Source organism: Neophocaena asiaeorientalis, unplaced genomic scaffold, assembly GCF_003031525.2.
Source record: "Neophocaena asiaeorientalis asiaeorientalis breed wild unplaced genomic scaffold, Neophocaena_asiaeorientalis_V1.1 scaffold315, whole genome shotgun sequence".
NCBI lineage: Eukaryota > Metazoa > Chordata > Mammalia > Artiodactyla > Phocoenidae > Neophocaena > Neophocaena asiaeorientalis.
This window is the reverse complement of record NW_020172011.1, coordinates 21,070-42,100: the sequence shown is the minus strand read 5'-3', so window position 1 is coordinate 42,100 and position 21,031 is coordinate 21,070. Positions and strand designations below refer to the sequence as shown.

Sequence of the window (21,031 nt, the reverse complement as noted above, 5' to 3'; positions counted from 1 at the left end):
CCAATAAGTTACAACTTTTAATCTTGTCACTTTCCTACTTGAAACGTTGCCATGGCTCCCTGTTACTTTTATGATGAAACCATAGCTACATACTATCCATAACTTAGGCCCTGCCTATCTGTCTAATTTGATTTCCCCTAAACTCTCTACCTTCCAGAACCACTGCTGCATTCAACTTCTAAACACCAGTGCTATTTCTTCACATCTGTGCCTTTTCTGTCTTAATTACACCCCCCATCAGCTCTTGCCACACACAAACACCTTTGCCTGGCTGACTCCTATGTTCTCATTCAGTCTTCTCAAGCATCACTTCCTTCAGGTATCTTTCATCGCCCACCCACCCTCTTTGCCACACACTGACTCACATACACAGACCCTACATACTGGGATGGGTGACCCTTCTGCCTTCAAGATGCCCATGTGTATTTCTGTTACTGCACTTATACCCTGTATTATAATTATATTATTTTGCTTAGGGTTTCTGTTTATCCCACCAATCAACTTCTTTTATCAGATACCATTTTTTATTCATCTTTTTTATTCACGCTTTAGTCCAATGACCAGTATAAATAGACATTTGACAAATGACTATTATATCAAAAAATAAATTTTAATGAAAGAAATAATAAATGAATGAAAAAAAACAAGCATTCCCTTTGAAAAGCCAAAGATTCCTTGCTCTGTGCTCATCTCTGGCTCTTTATATTTTTACAGCTCCTGTCAGTGGACAATTTGGTGAGTTCTCCTTTCTTATGTACTTCAGTGTCCCTGGATAAGAGTGTCTCCCTAATAAATATGAAATATTTGTGATGATTGCCTGAGGATCTCTAATATCTCCTGTTTCTCTTGCTGAGGTCGCAAAGATGTGAAAGTGTCACCTGGTCTATTGGCATTGCCTAAGAGCCAGGATAGCCATGTGGTCATCCTCTGACCCTCCCTGGAAGCAGCAGCAAATGTACAAGCAACTCCTGGCCTTCACTAGGTCCTGCACTTACTCCTATTGCAAATGGACCCCAGATAACAAGGCAGGACATCTTAATTCCATATCAAATGTGCAGGACTTGGGATAAGACGTTCTCCAATCAGCAAGCCTGCAAAACTTCTCTGAAAACATCACACTGTGGAGATACCAGTGGGAATGTTGCCTTCTCTGAAGTTTTAGGAGTAAAATCCTCCAGGAAATGTGTGGGGAGCATAAGAACATCCAACAAATGGTCCCTTAAAAGGAAGAAATACACAAAAAGAGGAGATTGAGGGAGAAGACAAATTGTCTGTATCCCACATTTTTTTTAAGTTCTAACACTTAATTGCCAATCTTCTGGGTCAGAGTATTTTGGCTATTTGAGGACTCATAAATAGCAAGAATTCACTACCACCTCTCTCCTGTCCAAAATCAGCTGCCCAGTGTTTCATCCTTAATTAGATCACCTCTGGATTCTAACTAACAACTTGTCCATTCCTTGCTCTACCACAATTAGCTATGATGGGATTTTTCTGGGCATTTCCTGGACATGATCTATAAGATGAAGGTGTTAGACAAGTTAATCTCTCAAGCTTTTTCCAGTGCCAAAATCTTAATATGATTTATCCTTTTTTGGAAAGTGCAAAACTGTGATTTTAACAACTCCCTGGGAAGTTCTTATGAGTTTATGAACATGATGAAGTGGCAGGGGCAGGGGATGACATTTCCCAGGATCAAATTCCATAACAGACGAACCTACCATTTTTTTCCCATTGACATTTGGCAGTGAACCTTGCCTGGTGTCACCCTCTTGAAATCATTTTGCTCATTGTCATCCCCTCAGCAATCACTTTCTGCTGGGTGAGTGCTTTGGTTGAAACACAGACTTGAGCAATCAGTGACCTTCCCAGGGGGGTTTCTTAGGGATTCTCCAAAGCCAGGACCTCCAGTCTGGGCCTCACAAACCACTGTGATGGGGAGTGCAGGCCACTCTACCTCAGATTCTTTCTCTTTCATCCACAGCAACTGAACCAAAATCTGTAATTTTCCTCCATTCTCCATGGACCACTGTCTTCCAAGGAGAGAATGTGACACTGACTTGCAAAGCATTTCACTTGGATGCATCAGAGAAAATAAAATGGTATCGTTGGTATCTTCTGGAAAAAACACAAAGTGAAACCTCAGGAAACACCCATGAGGTCCATGAATCTGGAGATTACAGATGCCAGGCCCAGGACTCACCCCTGAGTAATCGTGTGGGCTTGCTCTTTTCTCCAGGTGGGAAAGAAATGAAAGAACAAAGTTTAGAAATAATAAAATTACCCAGAACTCAGCTAGATTTACTAATTCAAAAGCTATAGAAATAGGGCCCAGGAATTTATATATTTTACAAGCTGCTCAGGAAAAAGGAAATTTGAGAAGCAATTTATCTGAATGGTTTCTGAAACTATGTATAGTTTGAGGCTTATAAAATTTATTAGGAATAATAATCTACATGAGGATTTGTTAATATTTGACAGATAGATAGATAGATAGATAGATAGAAATTTCCATTTCTGTCCTAAAGCCACCTGTTTTGAGTTGAAGCAGTATCTTTCTAGTTATAATGCTCTTTAATTTAGTGAACAAGGAAACAGTATAGTAGCAAAGAGCTAAGACCTTCTTTGACCTGACAATTCCCCTCTTAAGAATTTACCTACTGAAATAATCATAGCTATATACAACCAAAATTGAAGAACATTAAATGGTCAAGAAAAGAAAACTCATTAAATAAATTACCTTACTGCCATTGTAGGAAAACTTTGTGGTCATTGAAAACCAGATTAGGGAATGATATTTATGACATAGGAAAGTGTTCATAGCAAAGTAAGTGAAAAGCAAGTTATCAAGTAGATAAATATTTTAATTTCATAAAAAGAAAAGAAATACACACAGACTCTCATATACGTGCACATAGAAAAAAGAACTTGAAAAAATCTGGGTGGTGAGATGATAAGATTAATTTACATTTCCGTTTACAAAATTTTCTCAAACGTATGTGTTCCTTTTAAAACCAGAAAAAAAGAGGGATTCCCAGGTGGTCCAGTGGTTTGGACTCTGCACTTCCATTTCAGGGGCACGGGTTTTATCTCTGGCTGGGGAACTAAGATCCCGCAAGCTGCGCATCATGGCCAAAAAATAAAATACGAAATAGATAGATAGATCGATAAGACCAGAAAAAAAGAAATGATAATTATTTTAAGAATCCTTTTTCCTAGTCCCTCTCTTATAAAATCTATTGGAATAATAATGAAAAGAAGGGAGAAACAATCAGATGAAACAAATAACTGCCCATGTGTTTCCTACAGCCAACCTGATCCTGCAGTCTCCACTTGATGTGTTTGAAAAAGAATCTGTAATTCTGAGATGCCGAGCAAAGGCAAACACAGTACTGAAAACTATAAAGCTGTACAAGAATGGAAAAGTCCTGGAAGATCACACTGTGGAGATACCAGTGGGAATGTTGACTGACTTCCATATTCATCAGGCAAGTCTGAAGGACAATGGCAAATATCACTGTACTGGAGTTAAGGAAGATAATGAGTTGGTTTCTTCAAACTCGGTCAAAATCGAAGTCCAAGGTAAAGCCTTCATTATTTTGTGAAATAGGTTAGTCTAAAGGAGGACCCCTGAGATTGTAGAGGATAAAGAGGGTGGACTGTAATACCATTGAACCTCAGGGCACAGTCCTACAAGGAACAGAAAAAGTACTATTGTGCTTTGGGCTGAAGGATATTAGTAATCAAAGGTGGCATCTCTTCTGCCTGCTTTTGTATGCTCTGCTTGCTCGTGCTGAGGATGAACTGTGTTTTTCTCCAGAGCAGTTACAAGCCTTACTGCTCCAGGGACTGTTTTGATTCTTCTCTCTAGAGCTGTTTCCACGTCCTGTGCTGAGAGCCAGCTCCACCCAGCCCACTGAAGGAGGAGCAGTGACTCTGACCTGTGAGACCCAGCTCTCTCCACAGAGGCCAGATGTCCAGCTCCAGTTTCACTTCTTCAGAGACAGACGGTCCCTGGGGTCAGGCTGGAGAAGCTCCCCAGAATTCTGGATCCACACCATATGGAGAGAAAACTCAGGGTCTTACTGGTGCCAGGCACAGAGCATGAATCCCTCTGTCCAGAAACAGAGCCAGAGATTACAGATACAGGTGAAAAGTAAGTGTTAGTGAGGTAAGACTTGCTAAGGCTGGGGCTGGGAAGAGCCGGGCAGAGTGGCACAACAGTTGTTTATTTTTTTCTTTCAATCCCATGAGATACAACTCTTTCTTTTTCTTCTGAAGTTTCTCTTCCTTGACACCATTTTTATTTTCCTGGTAGACCTATAGGCATAAGCCATGGGATATGGCAGAGCCCTCTGACTGGGCTGGATGGACTCTGCTCAGCCAGATGGACAGATTTCTAGAATGCTAGATCCCTGGAGCAGAGCACTTAAGAATAAAAAAACAAAGGACAAGAGATTGGGGAGTAAATAGTTTCAACTTGCTGTCTTTAAGAATGGTGTTTTACCCACGATTACTTTTCCCTACGTCTCTGAAACTGTGTAGGTCCTCATGCATGACTGCTAACCAACTGTCAAATGCCTCTTCCGATTAAATTTGACCCATCTCATAGGAGACGTGTTTGAGCATTAGGAAAGATGCAGATCTGGGGTGCATGCTTTCCTGAATGAGGAAGGGGTGAAAGCGGTAGCATTCTCCATAAATTCACTCCCATTCCTAAGCAAAAAAGAAGGTTCTATGTTTCTTCTAAACTGTCCAGAATTTATTAATCTTTGTTCTCCAGTCACAGGCAACAGGTTTTTCTTAGGTCCCTGGTTTGGACTGGAAAATTGAGAGGAAATGGAGAGGGTGTTACCCAACAGTTGCAAAATAGTAATTTCTAGCATAGGATCTCCCCTAGCATAATTGATGGAACCCCAGTCTCAAACCCTACTCCCTCTCTGTTCCCAGGTATCTTCCCTTGTTCTTTAAGCCCCCAGGATGACTCAGAAAGGCACTGCCCTAAGCCAACATCCTAGTGTAAAACCACAACCACCTGGAGTATAGAACGCTTTCATCACAGATTTTCCCAGTTTTAGGAGGACTGTTATGTGTCCAACTCCTCTGACCATCTAACTGACTGGCAGAGGCGTTAAGAAGTGCTTATTCCAGGGCAAGCTTTCTGTATATGCCAATGATTGATTTCCAACTAGCCATTGCAGTTGTCACAGCTTCAGAACAAGCACCTCTGATGGCAGGTCTTCCTGTCCCCTTCACCATCCACCACTTCCCCCCCAAGCAACACCACTGTTGGGCACTGGGTGTAATTTCTAGAATGATTAGTCCATGTTCTAACAGGTAGGGCATGAGGGGAGGGTGGGCAGGGTTGCCTCTTTTTCTTGTGCCAGGTGCTCCACCATTTCATTAGGGAGTTGTTCTCCCAAACTATGGATGGACCACAGTCGCTCCACCACTTTCTCCCTTGTCCCAAGGAACAAGCCCAATTCTACTCCAGGCCAACTTCCCATCGGGTCAGCTGACTTAGCCCTTCCCATTCTGAGACTCTTCTTCTATGACTCATTCTGTGACATCTCAATACCAAGAATCCCACATGTCATTTTTATTCATTTAGAAGTTGTTCCTGACATCCGTATATACCCTCGCCCAAAGTTGGTGTTTGAAGGGCAGGAGCTGGTGCTCATCTGCTCAGTAAATGGAGTTCCAGGCCCCATCACAGTTTCTTGGTACAGAAAATTCAAGCTGAAGACAGACAAAAAGCTTCACCCTTCCTCAAAAACAGAATTCAAGATCCCTGTGGTGCAAAACAGCCATGATGGAGAGTATTATTGTGTTGCCAGCAATAGTCGCTCCTCCTTCCGCAGTGACCCAGTGACCATCAATGTGAAAGGTGTGTCTGCCAGATATTGTCTGAGGGATGGCTTTTCAAACTTCGTGAAAACCACAAGGTGGTTGGGTGGGAGTTAATGTTGATAGTTGCCAATAATTTACTACTCTGAATAATCTACCAGAAGTTAGAGACTAACAGGAGTGGGATTTAGGGATAGAAGGAGTTATGGGAGCTTTTGGAAACTCCTAGAAAGGGAGGTCAGAGAAAGTACTCAGTGATTGGCATATGTCTGGACTCTTCATATTTACAAATTACTTTTTAGCTTAAATGCTGTGGCTCCTGGGATAAAGCCAGAACAAACAGAATTTTAGAACTGGAACAATCTGAGACCATGTGTCTTCATAAGCCTCATTGATTTAAGGATGTGCAGGGATTCCCTCCCTCCCACTACCTCGTTGTCTCTTTTAGTTCCAAATGACACATCCTTTCACCACCCTCAGGGCTCCTAGGGCACAGGATATTGGGAAGAATGAGATAGAGTTCCAGATCTCTCCTGTGAAACCAAGGGAGCCTCTCTTTCAATTCTGTATCAGTTTTATCATGAGGCTGAAATCCTGAGGACCCCAGACCCCTATAGTAGAGGAACTTCCCTAAATCTCTCTGCCCACAGAACATTCTGGGAATGACTCCTGTACTCAGACAATGACCTGGGGACCCAGGCAGTGAGGAGAGGCCACTCTCCATCAGAAGTGAGTTAAGTCTGACCACCAGAAGTCACAGGATCAGGTTGTTTGTTACCCCACAATCTAAAGACTGCAGCTTCAGAAATTCACAGGCTTTTGGTTCACATGGCACCACGGCAGGTTCATTGCCTCTGCTTGGCAGATCTGAGCTCCTTCCTGTGACCACACTCTCAGGAATTCCTTACAGTGAATCATCAACAGTAAAATACACAGTCTGACCAAAACTCTCCTAACATAGCTGTGAAAACTTTTCAGGGTCCAGATGCTGTCAGAGTTCACCATTATTTGGTTTAGATGATACGCAGTCTTTGATTTTTCTGTCAATCAAAAAAAAAAAATAGTCCAGCGATTCCTGGGTCTAATCTTCCTCTTACTGAATCCCAACAAATCTCTACTCCCTTACCTACTTCCTGCTTCTTCCCCAATTCATCTATATTAGTTTGCTCAGGCTGCCATAACATAATACCACAGACTGGGTGGTTTAACAACAGAAATTTATTTTCTCACAGTTCTGGATGTTAAAAGTCCAAGATCAGGTGCCAGTAAGATTGGTATTTAATCAGGGCTCTCTTTCTTGTTTGTGGTAGGCCACTTCATCTCTGTGTCCTAACATGACCTTTCCTCTGTGCCCTGGGAGAGAGAGAGGCCTCTCTCTTCCTCTTCTATGAGGACACCAGTCCCATCTGATTAGGGCCCCACCCTTATGACCTCATTTGACATTTATTTCCTTAAAGGCCCTATCTCCAAATACAGTCATATTGGAGATTAGGACTTCAACATATGTATTTGGAAGGGACACAGTTCAGTCCATAACACCATTCTAATATCCCCATTGGTTCCCAGGCCTTTGAACAACTGTCTCTATCTTGTGGCCTCATCTTTCAACAAGTTCAGATACCATCACACCCCTTAATAAGTCTGTAGCATCTGTCTCTCTCCCCCTCCTTGGTCCCTGGCATCTACAGAATTCATTGTTTTTCTCTTTTCTTTCTTTATCCTTCAAATCCCCAGATGCTTGAGTTTCCAATCAATCTTAATAGTTCTCAAATCATTTCTCTATCCCAGAGTTGTGGAGATATCTGTTGTTCCAATCAACAATTAATTATTGGCAATAACCAATGTGCAAATCCATGTAGCAACATCACAGTTACTCCAACCATGTAACTATGGTTACTACACCACCCCAAACTACACCACCTACTTTACCAGTATCTGATGCCATCTTATGCTGAAAGCTATTAAGGTAGTTGTGGTAGTGAGAGGAAAATAGCTTCTGTAGAGCCCTATGCTGTTTCCTTCATTGGTGGCAAACTGCAGTTCCACTTTCAAGGAGATGATATGATTCAGCATTAGACCATGAGTAAGGAGACCGACTCAGGTCCTATCTGGCCCTGAAAACAGCCTGCTGAGGGACTACAGGTGGATCTCCTAACCTTTTCCTGACTCAGTTTTCTCACCTGTAAATAGAGAGGGTCAGGCTGGATGCAGGGAGAGTGTAGGAACAGAGGAGAGCGTCCTGGAAGAGTATGTGAATCTGGAACAGAAATGGGCCAAGGGCAGAGGCCTGAGGCCAATCCCAGCCAAGGGAGAAGTGTAGAGCAGGGACTGATAAGGAGACTCAGAGAGGCGTGGCAGGTGAGGGAACAGATCTTCCATGGTCATATGGCAAAGGGAAGGGACAAGGTAAATCTGTCAGTCTGGTGGAAGCAAAATAAGGGACTTCTTCCCAGAGAACATCATTTCCTCTGGAAAACAAGAATGAGGGTCACCTAACAAAGGGAGACAGGAGAAGAGAAGGGCCAGGTCTGATGGGAAAGGAGAAGACCAGCATGGAAAACAGGAGAGAGCTGGGGAGAAAAGCCTGGGAGGCACTGGGCTGCCCTGAGGGCCAGTGGACTTCAGACTGGACATCTCACTAGCCACTGATTGAAAGCTCCAAGAAGTGTCAGATGCACTTGTTGACTGTTTCTTTCCCTCAGTCTCAACCTGTCCTCACCCTCAGCCCTCCTGGGACCTGGACTTTTGTGGGAGATGAGGTGAGCTTTGACTGTGAAGCTCAGAGAGGTTCTCTGCCCATCTGGTATCACTTTTTTCATGAAGGTGTGCTGCTCATGAAGATAGAAGCTACTTTATGGAGAACAATGTCCTATAGATTCTCTCTGACTGAAGAGCATTCTGGGAACTACTACTGCACAGCTGACAATGGCCTTGGCCTCCAGAGCAGTGAGACCTTGAGACTCTCTGTCACCAGTAAGCTCTGGATTCCTGTCAGTGACCCATCCCTGACCCTCTCACACCAACCTTTTCAGAGGTCTGCATGGATCTTCCAGTTTCCTACCCCAGTCAACCTCATGCCTGTCTTGGTTCCCTTCTTATAGAAGCAGCTATCTGTGGGCCTTAATCCTCACCCATCCCTGGCTCAGCCAGACCCCTATGATAGCTCAGCACCTCCCCCAGCTTTTACCAAATGAATTTGTTTCCTCAAATTATCTTCTCAGGCCCTGTATGTTCAATCTCCAAGCCAATTTCTCTTAACTCCATGCACAGAAGCATCTCATGTTTCCCCAATAACACTTACATATTAATTTAGCTACAAGCACAGTCATATGGGCATATAGCAGGCAAGACATTACTTTCTCCAAAGTGTTCTCAAGCAGTTCAAGCTCTTCCGATAGGTTTAAAGAGGGCTGAAGGTGAAGGGAAGGGAGGAAATTGTTTCCTGGAAACCAGCTCATTTGTTTTCTGGGGTTTCCGTGATCCTTTGACTTAACCCAGTAAAATAAGTGTCATTTCATTGTATTATGTTTTTAAATTTTTTGTTGCAGTATGACATACATTTATAAAGGTATATGAACCATAGTTGTACAGATCATGGTTTCCCATGGAACCATGAAAAAGTGTCATTTTAGGAGCAAAATTGCTTCTGTTTTCACTTGGAATCTTTGTTTAGTAGAGAGTGAAAGTTCAGTTTTCTTTTCAGAGAAGAGAAATATAAATAGAAAAATCTTGAATCTGGTATATCAGATCATTTTAGGTCAGAAGAAAAAAACCCTGATGTCTCCCGTGGGTGAGGGTTTGTTAAGGATATCCAGAGATTAAAAAAAAAAATCAACAACAACAAAACAAAAAACAGGAAAAACATTATATTCAGATTCATGGAATAAGAACTGGGAGATCTCTCAGAATTCAACTTATTTCTCAAAAACAGATTATACTGATGTCTGAGGATCTAGAAGCTTTCATTATTCTCTACTCCTAGGCCCATCAGCTATTTCCTTTCTATGTCCTTCTGACCCATTGTTCTTACTGCTCCTAAGTGCTTTCCACCCTCATTCTTATGACTCTATCTTATAACTTATCTTTACTCAAAACTCCTGTTAATTTCAGCATTGACTGCCTTGGACTTCTAGGTATGATGTCCTGCTCTGTATTTCAGCATCTGCCCCAACAGCCAAAGCGGTGCTTCCAACTAGTCTAACTAGTCAAGCAGCCCAGCTCTAAGACACCTCATAGGCCACGGGCAAGTCTATACGTAGAATGTTCTTAAACCAACTGCTCACCTCTAATTCAACAAATGATGGCCAAGAGAGCAGGGTCACTTGGGACAACATGACATGTAATGAACTACGTTTAAGAAAATACTTTTTCTAGGAACGATATGCACAGCAGGACCTCTGAGGTTTCCTAGAAAGAGCCAGTGTACATGAAAAACACCTTGCTCAGGTTGTCTGATGTCAGCGTGGGTCAGAAAATCTGAATTCTAGCCCTGAATATGAAAATAGCTAGCTCATAATTTGGGCAAAACTTTTAAATTTTCTTTGTCTTGCTGTTTTCACCTTCTATTGAAAGTTAGATAAGACAGTAATTAGCGTCCCTTAGAACCCCAGAATTCTGTGATTTGAGTTGGAATAGGAACCCAGAGGCCATGAATTCATGAAGCTCTGGAAGAAACAGAGTGAGGGAGAGGCTGAGCGGCACTCGTCAAAGCCCCAGACAAGACAACCAGGGAAATCTGTGGGTGCCCCAGAGCTGGGCTTGTTTACCTGGCAAAGCAAGGGAGAGCATCAGTTTCACAGAGTCTCATCATCTCTCACAGCAGGGAGTTAGGTGAGGCACTTTTAGGGCTTTGGGAGCAGGAATTGGTCAGAGTGTGATTGTAACTGCAAGTGTGGTTTGGTCAGAATTTGTAAATTAGGCAAGTTTCTGTTATAGTCTGTGGTCTTAGGAACCCATGAGTCCACTTGGAGTTCTTATTACTATGGTCCTATCTTGGAACATATGGATCTGAAGGACCTCTTGCTCCTCGATAGCTGTTTCAGATCATAGAAATAAAACATGGCCAGAGGAAGACATTATCCCAATATAAATTGTTGAGTAAAGAGATTATTTTAAAATTGTAAATGATCTGAGGCCCAGACTCCAAAGCCTGAAGCCAATCTACCTAGGAAAGCCCCAAGCCCTAAGACATCCTCTTTCTCATTATGATGCTGTATTTTCTTCTCAAATTTAGCAATATCTGAAACCTCTTTATTTCCCATTTCGTGTCTGTCTTCCTCAATACCAGAGTATAAACTTCATGAGAATGGAACCTTATCAGTTTCGGTCTGCACCTCATCCCTGTGCCTACTTGGTGTCTGGCATAGAGTAGGTCCTCAGTCAGCATTTGTAACTCCATGAACAAAAAGGCTTTGAGATGAGATGAGGAAAAAAAGAGCAGGGAGAAAACATTGATCTTTGCAACTGTTTATATCAATGGAACAGAAGTAAATGAGCCCTAAATTAGCAAACAAGTTGAGAAGCTTCACTGTGAGCCATGCAGACTTTCTGGCAGAATAATCTGGGTTTTTTTCTTCCCCAAGGGAATATACCCCAAAGAGAAGACACAGAAATTTCTTGGGAATGTGAGCTAATAAGATATACCCATTTTGAATCTATCAACAGCCCTGGGTCACTAAATCACTACACGCCCCCCATACACACACACAGCTTTCTCAAGCAAATACAAAACTCAGAATATAATTTTATTCATTGACGTAAAAGCCATAAAGAAAACAAGTCCAATATGAGAATCTTATATGTATAGCTGATTCACTTTGTTATAAAGCAGCTACTAACACACCATTGTAAAGCAATTATACTCCAATAAAGATGGTAAGAAAAAAAGAGAGATTATAACAGAAAAGAAAAAAAAATATATATATATATATAACAGAGCTCAGGCGAGAAACCAAACCTATGTTAAAAATAAAATCCAAATTTGAAGCAGTAAGAAGAGAATGCATACTTCCAAAATCTGTTACTGGAATGGAGAATTGGTTTGAGAAAATAATACAGAACACAAGGTAGAAAGACACAGAAAAAGGCAAAAAGAAAGTAAAATATGGAGATCAGACAACGAAGCCCACAAGTGTGGATAATTAAGTGTCTAAAGAGAGAAACAAAACTCAAAGACATAATAAAAAAGTTTCCTGAAGTGAAGAAAACTTGAATATGTATATCAAAAGACATATCCTGATGAGGTTATTGACTTTCAACGCTAAAAATATACATGTGTGTGTGTGTGCACGTGCCCGTGTGTGTGTGATAACAGCAAAAAAAAAGAAAAAATAGCAGTCATCTCAAAAAGAAAAAATATGCAGTTGGTCTTAGTCTTTACACAGAAGTCAATGCTAAAAGAGAGAGGAATGGTATTCAGACTTGGACTTTCAGAGGAGAAATGAGAACTGAGAATTTTATATCAAATCAAAAAAACATTTTCAAACGTGCAAGAATTCAGGGAACTTAGTACCCATTAACGCTTCTTGAAAAATTACTTGATGACAAACTCTAGCCAGCCAAGGTATGAATCAATATAAAAGCCTCCAAATGAGGAAACTATGATATGAAAAGTGAATACTGAATCTATTCAGATCAGTAGTTCTCAGCCTTGGCTGCATATTAGAATCACCTAGGAATTTTGAAAAAAGACTTTTTACTAAGCTCTCTCCAGACCAATTAAATTCAGAATCTCTCAGATGGGGTCTCAGAATCCATATTTTTTAACGCATCTTCAGTTGAAAATATTATACAGATATGGTTGAAAACCACTGATTCAGACATAAAAACAAAGGCTAAGCAACATGAGAGTTATGGTTACAGAAGAGAAAGCAACTATTATAAATGCTGAAAATGTAAAGAATATATGTAACAAAGGAAAATCAGTCAGAGGGAGAAGAGGAAATTAAAAAACCAATGTTCTCATGATTATTATTATTTCATAATGGAGAACAAAAATTGACTTGATAATTTAGAAAAATTAATGACAGATTTCAAAGTTTTCATTTTGTAAATAATTTCTGGATACTTTAGAGAGAACAACTCATCATTAATGTATTATAGTTCACTAGCAGTCCATAAAAATTCAAATAATAAACTGTAAGGTCCCATAGGATAGAATAAGTCAATTCTTCAGATGGAACAACTATAGAGTTTAAAACTAGGAAAAGAGAAATGATAAGAAAAATAAGCCTGTGCATTTATATGACTATAATTGATCAGAGAGTGGGGAAAGGAAACTCTTACATACTATTAGTGCAAGTGTAAATTGGTTGAAACTTTTTGAAGAAAAATTTAGCATTATGTATCATTATTTGAAATGCCCATATCCCAATCCCAGAAATCCCACTTCGAAGAATTTATCCTAAGAAATGCATTGACAAAATACAATGATATATATACAGAATTGTGTAATGCAGCCTTATTCAAAATTAGAAAACAATAACAACCTAAAGTTCCATAATGAGGAATTGCTTCAGTGTATTACAGTAAATTCATACCATTGAATGCTTTGCTGTTGTTAAAAATAATCAAGCAATATTTACCCTAAATTATCAAATTTTAAATTTAGAGGAGTTGCATTTTATGCATGTAAATTATACCTCAATAAAGCTGATTTTTTAAGTGACTGAGATAGATCTTTAGGTAATAACACAGAATGATTCTCATGATATTTTGCTAAGGGGAAAAATCAGGTCATAGACCAGTATGTATACTGTGATCCCATGCATGTATGTGGGTTTTTTATGCATTTGTTTATGTGTTGATAAGAATAAGAGTTCTTACACATAGAAAAGATCTAGAAAGTGTCACCAAATAATCATCAGAGGTAACTACTGAAAAATAAAAATAGAGTCAATGGGAAAAGATCCTGGTATCAACTAACTCATTTTTGCTCTCAGTTCCAGTATCTCACCCCGTCCTCACCCTCAGGGCTCCCAGGGCCCAGGCTGTGGTGGGGACCGTGATGGAGCTTCACTGTGAGGCATGGAGAGGCTCTCCCCCGATCTTGTACCGGTTTTATCATGAGGATGTCAGCCTGGAGAGCTGCTCAAACCCCTCTGAAAGGGGAGCTTCCTGCAAATGTAAGCAGCAGTCTCCCCTGTTTCTCACTTTCTATTGAACTGATTTCTCCTTTTCTCCAATTGTCTTCTGACTTCTCAGATACTTGGGTTTCAATTTAATCTCTGTTTTCAGATTCCCCAAACACTTTTGCGATTGTATATCGAAGTATTCCAGACTATATATAACACTACACAAATGATTTGTTTCTTCAGATATGAAGAAATTATAGCTGAGTTCTGAGTGATGTCACAAGGTCATTAAAAACAGAAAAACATTCTCCAGTTTGAAATGTCTTTTCTATGGAAGAACATATTTAAACAGCATGAAGTGATGGTTAACTATCTTTCTTCCTTCAGTTCCAGTGTCTCAGCCTGTCCTCACCCTCAGGGCTCCAAGGGCCCAGGCTGTGGTGGGGGACATGGTAGAGCTTCACTGTGAGGCCCAGGGAGGCTCTCCCCCGATCCTGTACCAGTTTTATCACAAGGATGTCGCCGTGGGAAACAGCTCCGCTCCCTTGGGAGGAGGAGCATCCTTCAACCTCTCTCTGACCACGAAACATTCTGGAAACTACTCCTGTAAGGCCGACAATGGCCTGGGGGTCCAGCAGAGTGAGATGATGCTACTCAGTGTCATAGGTGAGTTGGTCCTGCCCACAGACAGCACAACCAGGGACTGACCGCTTTCTCTCCCCGGCAGCAGAAATGGAGCTCCAGCACTCCTGTTTGCTGGTGTGACCACCCAGCATATTTCCTGCACATAGAATTTCCAGTTGAAAGTCTGGGATCCTTCCTGTGGCTGTGCTTTCAGGAACCTGGACCTTCCCAGCAGCACAGTTCAAGAAGTCTTCTTGAATGCGATCAAAACTCCTCACTAACAATGCAAAGAGGGTTTTTAGAACCAAGACTATATTTTGATCTGCAATTATGATACAAAAGGGAAAATAACGAATTCTAGGTATAGGTTTCGTTGCCCCAAAAAAGGTCGTGGTTTTTCTCTCTTTGACTTCCAACAAACTTCCTACAAACTTCTACTCTTGATCTTCTTTCACTACCAGGGATATAAACATGCCTCATATTTCCATATTAAAAATTCTATATTAATATTAGCTAGGTACATAGCTTTTAAGGGTATACAATCACAACCAATCCAAGTTAGTTTACAAAGTGATTCTTAAAGCAGTGGGGACACAGAGGTGAAAGCAGGATGACATGGAATGAAAATGGTCACCCATTAATCAAATTCTTTCATTCTCTAAGCTGTCTGACATCTTGCCATTAGGTATAAAAACCAAAGGAAAACTGCTTCTTGTCATCTCTGAATATGCTTTGTGATGATCCCCTACAGGCCAATCTTATGGTAGAGCAAAAGTATGCTAAGGGGTGTTGAGATGAATGTTCTAGTGCTGGTTCTGAAGATACTAGCTCTATGAACTTGGCCAAGCATATTTCCCTATATTGACCTCAATTTCCTCATTCACAAAGTGAGAAAATGGAACTAGATGAATATCAGGGTCATCCCCAACCCTAGAATCCTATTATTTTGGTGCACAGGGAATATGGTGTATGTCAAACTCAAGGGTTCCTGGAAGGAGACATGCTAAAGGAGGAGCTGGGAGTCACTGCTCCTGGGATACAACCCAGAGAAACACGAGACCATGAAATAACATGCAAATGCTTTCTGAAGTACATAAAGCAAAATACAGGCTGATACTCTTAGTCTCCTTTGGCTGGGTCCCTGAGTATCATAAGAAATACAGACAAAATCACATGAGCAGGTTGATTTAGGCATACCAGCCCAGGAGCCAGCATCCCATCAAGGTGGCTGGGGCAGCCATCTCTTTGGCATCTAGCAGGCTACCTGATTGCAGATTTGATTTTTTTCCATTCAACTAGTCCATTCTTCTTCCCCCAGTGGTAGGCAGCACCTGCCTCAGCCAATTTTCCTCTAAGGTTCACAGGGACTCTTACCGCATGGTTTACACACTCACCTTTTAGATCCACCACACAGGCACGTACTTCTGACCAAGTGCCACTCCCTCCCTCTTCACAACACAGTGGACTAGCACATCATATCCCTCACACTCTGTATTCGTGATTTTATACACATCCTCATTCCTTTGTTTCTATGATCCCTGGTGCAAATGCCTATTATTTATGCTGGTGCTATCACACCTAAAGGACTTCTTGCTGGATGATTGTGTCTGAGTCCTAGAACTAGGACACATCATGGAGAACTACAAGAAAAAGGAATACTTATTATCATTGTCACTACCATCATCATCATCACCATCATAAATACTTACTGAGCCCTTGTATGTGCCAGGCCCTGTGCTTAGTACTTGACATACAATATCTCATTTAATCTTTAAAATAAACCACTGAGGTTAAAAATGAGATCATTTTTATCCTCAGTTTGCAGGAGAGGAAACTGAAGCTTAGAGAGGTGAAGTAACCAGCTTAGAGACACAGCTAGCAAAGGTAAAGCCAGGTTGAAAAATGAGCCTATCCAACTCAATGTAAATCTACACTATAATATCTCTCATCCTTTGTGGCCAGGTTTAACACAACTTTTTAATAATTTATTATTCTGGAAGAATACATAAACTTTCACGATAAAAAGTCAAATGGAACAAAAGGGTACTTTCAGGTATATTTTTCTAGAAATATTAAAATATATTATAAACATAAAGGCATAGAATTTTTTACAAGTACAATCATATCACACATATAGCTATGCAACTTGCATTTTTTACTTGATATATCTTGGATATCTTTCGTGTTTTATTAGCAAGTCAACTAGGCTGTCTCCAGTTTTTAGCTATTATAAAAATTCTACAATAGAAATCTTTGTGCAACTATATTTGCAAATACTTTTCTAAATAGAAGTATAGTTACAATAGTATAGTTACAATGTGTACAGCAAAGTGATTCCGTTTCATATACGTATATATATATATATATATTCATTATCAGATTCTTTCCATTGTAGGTTATTACAAGATATTGAGTATAGTTCCCTGTGCTATACAGTAGGCCCTTGCTGGTTATCTATTTTATATATAGTAGGGTATACATGTTAATCCCAAACTCCAAATTTATCTCATCGCTGCCCGCTAGCCCCCTTGGTAACCATAATTTTATTTTCTATGTCTGTGAGTCTATTTCTGTTTTATAAATAAGTTCATTTGCATCATTTTTTAGTGATAAGTGATATCATATGATATTTGTCTTTCTCTGTCTGACTTCACTCAGTATGGCAATCTCTAGGTCCATCCATGTTGCTGCAATGGCATTATTTCATTCTTTTTTATGGCTGAGTGATAGTCCATCGTATGTATATGTACCACATGTTCTTTATCCATTCATCTGATGATGACATTTAGGTTGCTGCCATGTCTTGGCTATTGTAAATATTGCTGCTATAAACATTGGGGTGCATATATCTTTTTGAACTAGCATTTGCCCAAGAGTGGAATTGCAGGATCATATGGTAACTCTATTTTTACTTTTTTGAGGAATTTCCATACTATTCTCCATAGTGGCTGCACCAATTTACATTCCCACCAACAGTGTAGGAGGACTCCCTTTTTTCCACAGCCTCTCCAGCAATGTTTCTTGACTTTTGTTTTTTAACGTCTTTAGTGGACTGTAATTGCTTTACAATGGTGTGTTAGTTTCTGCTTTATAACAAAGTGACTCAGCTATACATATACATATATCTCCCTATCTCCTTCCTCTTGTGTCTCCCTCCAACCATCCCTATCCCACCCCTCTAGGTGGTCACAAAGCACCGAGGTGATCTCCTTGTGCTATGCAGCTGTTTTCCACTAGCTATCTATTTTACGTTTGGTAGTACATATAAGTCCATGCCAGTCTCTCACTTCGTCCCAGCTTACCCTTCCCCACCCCCGTGTCCTCAAGTGCATTCTCTACATCTGCATCTTTATTCCTGTCCTGCTCCTAGGTTCTTCATAGCCTTTTAATTTTTTTTAGGTTCCATATATATGTGTTAGCATACGGTATTTGTTTTTTTCTTTCTGACTTACTTCACTCCGTATGACAGACTCTAGGTCCATCCACCTCACTACAAATAACTCAATTTTGTTTCTTTTTATGGCTGAGAAATATTCCATTGTATATATGTGCCACATCTTCTTTATCTCTTCATCTGTCGATGGACACTTAGGTTGCTTCCATGTCCTGGCTATTATAAATAGAGCTGCAATGAACATTGTGGTACATCACTCTTTTTGAATTAAGGTTTTCTCAGGGTATACGCCCAGTAGTGGGATGCTGGGCCATATAGTAGTTCCATTTTTAGTTTTTTAAGGAACCTCCATACTGTTCTCTATAGTGGCTGTACCAATTTACATTCCCACCAACAGTGGAAGAGGGTTACCATTCCTCCACACCCTCTCCAGCATTAATTGTTTGTAGATGTTTTGATGATGGCCATTCTGACTGGTGTGAGGTGATACCTCATTGCAGTTTTGATTTGTTTTACTCTAATGATTAGAGCATCCTTTCATGTCTTTGTTGGCAATCTGTATATCTTCTTTGGAGAAATGCCTATTTAGGTCTTCTGCCCATTTTTGGATTGGGCTTTGTTTGTTTTTTCTGATATTGAGTTGCATGAGCTGTTTGTAAATTTGGGGGATTAATCCTTTGTCAGTTGCTTCATTTGCAAATATTTTCCCCCATTCTGAGGGTAGTCTTTTCGTCTTGTTTATGGTTTCCTTTGCTGTGCAAAAGCTTTTAAGTTTCACTAGGTCCCATTTGTTTATTTTTGTTTTTATTTCCATTACTCTAAGAGGTGGACCAAAAAAGATCTTGCTGTGATTTATGTCAAAGAGTGTTCTTCCTATGTTTTCCTCTAAGAGTTTTATAGTGTCCGGTCTTACATTAGGTCTCGAATCCATTTTGACTTTATTTTTGTGTATGGTGTTAAGGAGTGTTCTAATTTCATTCTTTTACATGTAGCTGTCCAGTTTCCTCAGCACCACTTATTGAAGAGACTGTCTTTTCTCTATTGTATATCCTTGCCTCCTTTGGCATAGATTAGTGGACCATAGGTGCGTGGGTTTGCCTCTGGACTTTCTATGTTGTTCCATTGATCTATGTTTCTGTTTTTGTGCCAGTACCATCTTTTCTTGATTACTGTAGCTTTGTAGTATAGTCTGAAGTTATGGAGTCTGATTCTGCCAGCTCTGTTTTTTTTTTCCTCAAGACTGCTTTGGCTATTCAGGGTCTTTTTTGTCTCCATACAAATTTTAATATTTTTTGTTCTAGTTCTATAAAAAATGTCATTGGTAATTTGATAGGGATTGCATTAAATCTGTAGATTGCTTTGGGTAGTATAGTCGTTTTCACAATATTGATTCGACCAATCCAAGAACATGGTATATCTCTCCATCTTTTGGTATCATCTTTAATTTCTTTCATCAGTGTCTTATAATTTTCTGCATACAGGCCTTTTGTCTCCCTATGTAGGTTTATTCCTAGGTATTTTATTCTTTTTGTTGTAATGGTAAATGGGAGTGTTTTCTTAATTTCTCTTTCAGATGTTTCATCATTATTGTATAGGAATGCAAGAGATTTCTGTGCATTAATTTTGTATCCTGCAACTTTACCAAATTCATTGATTAGCTCTAGTAGCTTTCTGGTGGCATGTTTAACATTCTCTATGTATAGTATCATGTCATCTGCAAACAGTGACAGTTTTACTTCTTCTTTTCCAATTTGAATTCCTTTTATTTCTTTTTCTTCTCTGATTGCTATGGCTAGGACTTTCAAAACTATGTTGAATAATAGTGGTAAGAGTGGACATCCTTGTCTTGTTCCTGATCTTAGAGGAAATGCTTTCAGTTTATCACCATTAAGAATGATGTTTGCTGTGGGTTTGTCATATATTGCCTTTATTATGTTGAGGTACGTTCCCTCTGTGCCTACTTTCCGGAGAGTTTTTATCATAAACTGGTGTTGAATTTTGTCAAAAGCTTTTTCTGCATCTATTGAGATGGTCATATGGTTTTAATTCTTCAAGTTGTTAATATGGTGTATCACATTGATTGATTTACGTATATTGAAGACTCCTTGCATTCCTGGGATAAATCCCACTTGATCATGGTGTATGATCCTTTTAATGTGTTGTTTCATTCTGTTTGCTAGTATTTTGTTAAGGATTTTTGCATCTATATGCATCAGTGGTATTTCTCTGTATTTTTCTTTTTTTGTACTATCTTTGTCTGGTTTTGGTGTCAGGGTGATGGTGGCCTCATAGAATGAGTTTGGGAGTGTTCCTTCCTCTGCAATATTTTGGAAGCGTTTGAGAAGGATGGGTGTTAGCTCTTCTCTAAATGTTTGATAGAATTCACCTGTGAAGCCATCTGGTCCTTGACTTTTGTTTGTTGGAAGATTTTTAATCACAGTTTCAATTTCATTACTTGTGACTAGCTTGTTCATATTTTCTATTTCCTCCTGGTTCAGTCTTGGAAGTTTATACCTTTCTAAGAATGTCCATTTCTTCCAGGTTGTTCATTTTATCGGCATAGAGTTGCTTGTAGTAATCTCTTAAGATGCTTTGTATTTCTGTGGTGTCTGTTGTAACCTCTCCTTTTTCACTTCTAATTTTATTGATTTGAGTCCTCTCCCTCTTTTTCTTGGTGAGCCTAATGGTTTATCAATTTTATTTACCTTCTCAAAGAACCAGCTTTTAGTTTTATTGATCTTTGCAATTGTTTCCTTTGTTTCTATTTCATTTATTTCTGCTCTGATCTTTATGGTTTCTTTCCTTCTGCTAACTTTGGGTTTTGTTTGTTCTTTCTCCAGTTCCTTTAGGTGTAAGGTTAGATTGTTTATTTGAGATTTTTCTTGTTTCTTGAGGTAGCCTTGTATAACTATAAACTTCCCTCTTAGAACTGCTTTTGCTGCATCCCATAGGTTTTGGATCATCGTGTATTCATTCCCATTTGTCTCTAGGTATTTTTTTATTTCCTCTTGGATTTCTTCAGTGATCTCTTCGTTATTTAGTAATGTATTGTTTAGCCTCCATGTGTTTGTGTGGTTTTCTTTTTGTTTTTTTT

The 21,031-nt window shown here is 39.8% G+C and overlaps 1 protein-coding gene across 1 annotated transcript in view; it reads left to right on the top strand.

Annotated features, from left to right (window-relative positions):
- The window catches only part of FCRL5 (Fc receptor like 5), a 41,680-nt gene that overhangs the window by 9,067 nt on the left and 11,582 nt on the right, over positions 1 to 21,031 (top strand). The window contains exons 3-9 of the mRNA XM_024750717.1: positions 715 to 735; positions 1,985 to 2,239; positions 3,310 to 3,582; positions 3,872 to 4,156; positions 5,612 to 5,880; positions 8,550 to 8,820; positions 14,307 to 14,585. Coding sequence (XP_024606485.1) covers positions 715 to 735; positions 1,985 to 2,239; positions 3,310 to 3,582; positions 3,872 to 4,156; positions 5,612 to 5,880; positions 8,550 to 8,820; positions 14,307 to 14,585 — 1,653 coding nt within the window. The remainder of the gene's footprint in view (positions 1 to 714; positions 736 to 1,984; positions 2,240 to 3,309; positions 3,583 to 3,871; positions 4,157 to 5,611; positions 5,881 to 8,549; positions 8,821 to 14,306; positions 14,586 to 21,031) is intronic.